A 7,489-nucleotide genomic window follows, 5' to 3' on the forward strand; every position below is an offset into this window, starting at 1 on the left:
ATTCCCCCCCTTTTTTTTAATAATATAAATTTAGTTGTAATTAAATTTCAGTTAATTATTTCAATTTTTGCAAAATATTTTTCTCGCCATAATTTGTTAAGCTATCGTCCAATTTGATTATTGTAATCGTACGATCCAATTTCTTTTGAATCGAGCATTGTTTTTTTGGGCGGCATTATTGTCATAAGCGAATGAAATATCAAGAAAACATTTAAGAGATCTATGCTAATTTCTATTTTAAAATTAATTAACTTTGAAAAATTGTAATTTATTATGAAGTGAAACTTATAATTCGAGAACTATTCAAATCATATATATATTAGGACGTGGCTGATTTAAATAAATATAATGATGGCGGAGGATTTTTCAAAATTAATTAGTCCCAATATTAAATTACAAGATACATAATAGAATTTCAATGTGTAAAATTCAAATGTATGAACATAAACTAAATGGGATTATTAATTTTAATATTGGGGTGAAAAAAGAAATGTTAAAAGTAGTAAACTTTTTTGAAAAATTAAAATTAGAATAGATAAGCCATTTTATATGTTTTTTTTGGTCATCCATGAATGTGTTCAAGTCCACCATATTGAGTAATCTGGGCCTTTTTCTCTAGTAAATATATATATAAAAAAAAAAAGGAAAATGTTAAAAAGTAAAGGCAAAATAACAACAGAAAAAACTAACCCGTAAAAGGCCCAACCTAGTCCATACAACGACGCCGTTTCTGGCTTATCTTCTGACCAACCACTCTCCACCCTCCACCTTAAGACCCCAAACCATAGGGATATACACATCAACAACAGCCAGAGCCACCTACCTTCCTACACTTTCCAGATCCTTCCATTTGGATTCAACCGCAATGGCTTTCTCAGCTGCTACTTCCATGGCTGCTCTTCTCTCTTCCAATCCCAAAGCCTTCCTTTCTTCCAAGAAATCCCTCTCTTCTCAGACCATTCCCCTTGCTTCCTCCTTCTCCGGCAAACCCGTCGCATCCCGTCTTCCCCGCTCCTTATCCTCCCGCTCTTCTACCTCCAAACGCCCAAGTTTTCTCGTCCGTGCTGTAAGTTTTGCTATTACGTCTCCTGTTTGACTTCCTCTTTTATTACGGCTGCTAAAATGTTTGAATGCATTCTTATGTCAGTACTAATTTTTAACTAAGAATGTTCTTTTGGGCTTGTTTATTTTTCAGTTTCTGTTAATTCTCCAAGTGTGTTTTTAGAATATGTGTATTGTTGTGATTCATGTTGCAAAACCCGATGGTTTAATTTGATTTTATTTGCCATTCTTAACCTTGAGTGGTTTTGGGTGGTGTTTCCTATCTGGGTTTGCTTTTTCTCTCTTCTTTATTGCTCAACGAGCTTCTATTGGTTGAGAAGCGATTTTCAGTGTCCATTTTCACATAACTGCTCTTTTGCTGACTTTAGCTTCTCCGGAAGTCAATTCTCATCGAATTTTGTTGTGTGCATGTTGACTGTGGATAAAATGGGTTGCGAATTCCATAATGTACTAAAGCTAATGTATAGAGTTTGTCTCTGAATACTTAATTTGAATTTAGATATTATGCAACTGCATTATTCTTTGTCTAGAAAACCTTTGGCAATGGAGAATTTTTTGACTGGACATTACCGCTGCTCTTAATGAATTAAGACAGAAAAGGTGGTCTTTGGTTTAGGTTGTCAAGTTCCTTTCTCTGTTCTTGAGTATACATCTAAAGAAATTTCTGTTGATTAGATATTAGTCAAAATTATCAGTTAGCATCTTCAGAGTGGTTGGATTCTGCTTTGTGACTGTCTTCATATGTCAATAGATTATCTCTAACTTCTTTTCTTGTGTGACTGTTATATTTTCTGACAGAGTGAACTTCCTCTGGTTGGAAATACAGCTCCAGACTTCGAGGCAGAGGCTGTTTTTGATCAGGAATTTATTAAGGTAACTAATGATGGATGTTGGATGAATATACAACCTATGTTTTTCCCTTTCCTGGAAGTCCTTGTTTTCAATTCGTGCTTTCTGGTTGTGCCATCTTTATCCTTTTTTGTAAATCAATGGAGTTAAATTGTTATTATTTGCATGCATGGTTCTCGTTCAGTAGCTCCATGGTTGTTGGACTTTTATTGCAACTGTTATTATAAGGATTAGCATTTAACTTAATGCTCTTAAAGATACTTATATCTAAGATGGACAGCTTTCAAATTGAAACCAGAGTTTTCTCTAGTCAGCTTCTGGTTTTATTTGGATCATGATTGTGTGGGTACACATCTTGTTTCACTTATTTGTATTGGAGTAAAGGTCATGAAACAAAAATAACCATGCAACTGTTAAATAAAGGGCTTTAAATGGTTCCATCAGCAAGCTCTATTGTCTTCTGTACCCCTATATTTTCTTGTCTGTGTCCCTGGTCCTATATTGTGCAATACATGCTTTACCTTTCTTATGATAGTTTTCCCATTGATCTCAATATTGTTTTGCAGGTTAAACTCTCTGAGTATATAGGAAAGAAATATGTTATACTCTTCTTCTACCCACTGGATTTCACCTTTGTTTGCCCCACTGGTGAGTCCTAAACCAGATCCTGTGACCATATTCATCACCTTCTCTTTGGATTTCTGTTTGCTGATGGCTGATGTTTACATTTCTTCCATCATTTATTTGCAGAAATCACTGCTTTCAGTGACCGATATGAAGAATTTCAGAAGCTGAACACAGAAGTTTTAGGTGTATCCATCGACAGTGTGGTAAGTCTTATCTTTTACTTTTAAACTGGTTGGAATTTTCTTGTTCACTAACTTACTCTTTCATTCTGACTTCATTTATTCAAGCAGCTACTATCTAGATGTCATTTGTATCATGTCCAACTTTATCTCTTAGTTGTATTGTTTTTCATTTGGTTATCTAATGCCTTGTGATGATTTTTTATCTTAATTTTCTACTGATATGCAGTTATAAGGGCTACTGTTTCTAAATGACGACATAGATAGAGACACCACTGTAGTCTTGATAATTTGGCCTTGTGCTCTTGCATCCTGGAGCTGAGTCTTTCTTTAGTACTGATTAAACTGCTGATATTTTTACTGTCCTGTAGTTTTCCCACCTTGCATGGGTCCAGACAGACAGAAAGTCCGGGGGATTGGGTGATCTAAAATATCCATTAGTTTCTGATGTGACCAAATCAATCTCGAAATCATACGATGTGCTGATTCCTGATCAGGTATGTAAATTGCTTTATGCAAATGAATTGAGATAATCAATTGGAGTTGCACATAGTAATCTAATCATGATATTACCTGCGGTGAATTTGAACATCTTATATGTGGTAGCCACTTGTGTTGTTGAAGTTGCTGATCTAGGAGCACCTCAAAGAAAAAGAGCATAAATGTGATTAAATCTGGAGTTGAACATGTATAAGTTTCCAAGCACAATAAAGAAATTTAAGATGGATGGTTGGTAGTTGGTGAAATATGGCACTCCTTGCAATAATAGCCAATTTGACAGTTCTGATCCTTCTCTTAGACCCATTTATGTGATATGACAAGGATAATGTGATCAGATATCCAGCTTTATTTAAAGATTCTACAGCTCATCAATATATGAATCTGAGTGAGCTTGTACTAAACATATGAATATTGGACTACGATAGTTACTTTTTCCTGAGAGCTAAAGACTAAGGATGGACAATAATTTAAACCATCTTATCATCTGTGGTGCCGTGTCAGGGTATTGCACTAAGAGGACTTTTCATCATTGACAAAGAGGGAGTTATTCAACACTCCACCATCAACAATCTGGCAATTGGCCGTAGTGTTGATGAAACACTGAGAACACTCCAGGTACATTATCCCTGGCTTCTAATCCATTCTGCTGTCAAAATGGGGCCTTAATGGCTGTGTAAACTTGACAGAAAAGCAGCTTATTTCATAACGAACTTTAGTAAACTGATGAAATTTTCACTCCGCATTCCACAGGCTTTACAATACGTGCAAGAGAACCCTGATGAAGTATGCCCGGCTGGATGGAAACCTGGTGAGAAATCCATGAAACCGGACCCCAAACTTAGCAAGGAATACTTTGCCGCAATCTAAGCTGGATAGATCCAACAGAAGTGTGATGGTATTGCCTTTTGCTAGTTATAGAGGTTTTTCACAAAGTTTTGTTGCAATGTAGCATACCTCTTAACATTGAGTTTTGCCTGTTGGTTGGGAATAACCTAATGTCAAAATTGAATGGGACTTCTCCTCCTCCTGTATTTCGATGCTGCAATAAACTTTCCCTCGTTTTCTTACTGTCTTTATATTTGGCGAGCAATATGTTATGACTTGTAAGCCAAATTCCAAATCAGATCCGGGTGTTGTAATGGGTTTGGGGTTCTGCCAAGCACTTCAATTGTAAATTAACCCCCAACGATACTAGACAGGGTAGCCTCTAATTTCATCCATTTTCCATTAATTAATATATCTATGTATGTGCTATCTATAATCAAACTTAATAGAAAATAACGTATCGCAAACTTTGTATTATTTATACCATATTTATTAAGAATAAGAGGTGTATAATAACTATCTTATGACATACTATGCGTTATGTATTCACTAAATTAATTCTCTTTTTTGTTTTTTTGGTTCTATCTCCCACCTTTTGTATTCTACTTCTTTTTCCTCTAAATTTCACAATATATTGCATCGAATTCATTGATTACACCACATTTATTTATTTGATTTTGAAAAAGAAAATCTCAATATAATATGTATGCTTAATCAAAGTTGCATTTAATGTATCTGACAAATAAAATGGTGTATATTCATATAAGCATTAAACGAAGAATTCTTATCCTATTTTACGTACTTATTGATTGTGCCATGAGGCCACCAATATATTATACTTAGCTAGGGTGGATGTAATTTTAAAAATATTAGAATACTTTTATTTGTATAGAGGGAATTTTAGAGGAGGTTTATATAATTATTACATGTGAATAATTTGCTTTGGAGTCACTGGAAGAAAAAAAAAATTGAATTTGTCTCTTGATGATGTTATCAAATTTTATAAATTAAATTGTGAAAAATATAGTTTTAGTCCTGAAATTTAGGAATTGGTTTTTTTTATTCTATATGAGTTAATTTTTATAATTTAATTATATATGAATTATTACATATGAATTAATTTTTATAATTTAATTCTATAATTTTTTTATAAATAATTTTAGTCATTTTTTGGTCATAGGCAAAAAAAAATTGGGTGTGACTTATACATGACTCAATTAAATTATAATTTTAGTTATGTTACATAAGAATTGTTATTTTTTATCCTGCACGAATTGATTTACATAACTAAAAAATTACAATTTAATTGGATCATGTACAAGTCATACATAATTTTCCAACACATTGATTGAAATTTTCAAAATGTTAAAATTATAAGAATAAATTGCAAAAATCAATTCAATCAAGATAAAAAATACAGGTCCCGACTCAAATTACAATTTTTCCAATTAAAATTCCCGTGGAATTAGTGTATTTAAATAGCCCAAAATATAGAGTATAAATATATTTACGACTTTCAAACTAGTTGTTATAGTTTATAACTACTAATATTAATTAAGGATAAATTATACTCCTAAGATATGATATTTAAGTATGAGCCATGACCATAAGGTACTATAATTCGATTAGTTAAAAACTTCAAATGCCTTCTTCTTCTCTTATCTCTCCATTTTCTCTCTTATTTCTTCTCTCCCTTTCTTCAGCCCACACTGTCATCACCCTCTCCACCTCACCATCCCCCGCAGCGCCACCGCTTTCCAATCCATGGCAGAAGCTCAACCACCTCGCCACCGCGTCAGCCACCAGAGCCCACCACCTCAAACACCCCCAGGCCAACACTTCCGCCGTCAAAGCACCAATCTTTCCACACGGTTATGGCGGCTATTCCATCTCTCTCAGCTTCGGGACTCCGCCGCAGACGTTATCCTTTCTCATGGACACCGGCAGCAGCCTGGTCTGGTTCCCATGCACAGACAGCTTTTCCTGCAGTTCCTGCAATTTTATAGGGGTGGACCCCGCAAATATAACCACTTTCTTACCAAGATTGTCTTCTTCGACTAAGATTGTGGGATGCAAGGATTCCAAATGCAGATGGCTTTCCCCCAATGTCCAGTGCGACGGCTGCCGGAAAAATTCAACCGGCTGCAATGAATCTTGTCCACCGTTCAAAGCTACTTATGGCTCTGGATCAACTAGTGGGCTACTAATCTCAGAAACCCTAATCTTCCCCAAAAAATCAGTGGAAAATTTCATCGTTGGTTGCTCTATTTTCGCGTCCACAGAGCCGTCAGGAATTGCCGGGTTTGGCCGTGGACCGGACTCGTTGCCGGCGCAGATGGGCCTCAAGATATTCTCGTACTGTCTGGTCTCTCATGAGTTCGACGACGAACCGGTACATAGTAATCTTGTATTAGAAACAGCCAGCGGCGCCGACGCCAGCACTGAAGGTGCCCGAATGAACTACACACCCTTCAGTAAAAACCCGACGACTCCAAAGCATCCAGCTTATAAAGAATATTACTACGTGACGCTACAAAAAATCACAGTCGGCGGGGTCGACGTCAGGGTTCCTTACAAATTTCTGGTGGCTGACGCCGAGGGCCGCGGCGGGATCATCGTGGATTCCGGCACCACCTTCACCTTCATGGAGAATCAGGTGTATGAATTAGTGGCAGGGGGGGTGGGGGAGGAGGGGGGTGGGGAGTTGGAGAAGCAGGTGGGTAAAAATTACAGCAGAGTGGCTGAGGTCGAAAACCTGTCGGGGCTGGGACCATGTTTTAAGGTCTCCGATGAAAATTCATTTACTGTACCAGAGTTGGCCTTTCACTTTAAAGGCGGTGCAAAGATGGCGTTGCCGGTGGAAAATTACTTTTCGCCGTTGGTGGATTCGGCGGTTTGCATGACTATAACGACTGACAGGGGCGGCGGCGGAGTTAGGCCGGGTCCGGCCATAATATTTGGTAATTATCAGCAGCAGAATATTTACATGGAGTATGATTTGGAGAATGAGAGGCTTGGATTTCGGAAACAAGTCTGTAATAATAAGTAAAACTCACAATTTAATTATTGGATTATATGAAATCATTGATGTGATTGTTCAAGTCTATTATTATTCATCTCATATTTTTAAATTATGTTTTAAGATATAAAATGAAAATACAATTTAAAATAAAGGATGCAGATTATTGTATTATGGGAAACATAAAATTTTATTCCTCTAATTTAGTCATTTTCCGACAAATTTGGCTAAAAAATTGAATGTGGCATGTACATGTCCTAATTAAATAGCAATTTGTTATTGCAAATCAATTCATGCAAGATAAAAAGTACGAGTATAACAATTCATATAAGATCATAAAAGTGTAAACCCTTTTTAAATTACATGATTAAAATTACTATTTAATTTGATTATTTTGTAAATCGCATATAATTTGTTGATTAAATTA

At 35.9% G+C, this 7,489-nt stretch overlaps 2 protein-coding genes across 2 annotated transcripts; both read left to right on the top strand.

The window, feature by feature from the left end:
• Window positions 782-4,294, top strand: LOC105161707 (2-Cys peroxiredoxin BAS1, chloroplastic-like). Its single transcript, XM_011079494.2, has 7 exons — window positions 782-1,066; window positions 1,861-1,935; window positions 2,478-2,559; window positions 2,662-2,741; window positions 3,089-3,214; window positions 3,720-3,833; window positions 3,969-4,294. The coding sequence occupies exons 1-7, from the start codon at window positions 866-868 to the stop codon at window positions 4,083-4,085; spliced, it is 795 nt and encodes a 264-aa protein (XP_011077796.1). The 5' UTR covers window positions 782-865; the 3' UTR covers window positions 4,086-4,294.
• On the top strand, window positions 5,480-7,155 carry LOC105161801 (probable aspartyl protease At4g16563). The gene has a single exon (XM_011079615.2). The coding sequence runs from the start codon at window positions 5,686-5,688 to the stop codon at window positions 7,090-7,092; it is 1,407 nt and encodes a 468-aa protein (XP_011077917.1). The 5' UTR covers window positions 5,480-5,685; the 3' UTR covers window positions 7,093-7,155.

Source organism: Sesamum indicum, linkage group LG5 (assembly GCF_000512975.1).
Source record: "Sesamum indicum cultivar Zhongzhi No. 13 linkage group LG5, S_indicum_v1.0, whole genome shotgun sequence".
NCBI lineage: Eukaryota > Viridiplantae > Streptophyta > Magnoliopsida > Lamiales > Pedaliaceae > Sesamum > Sesamum indicum.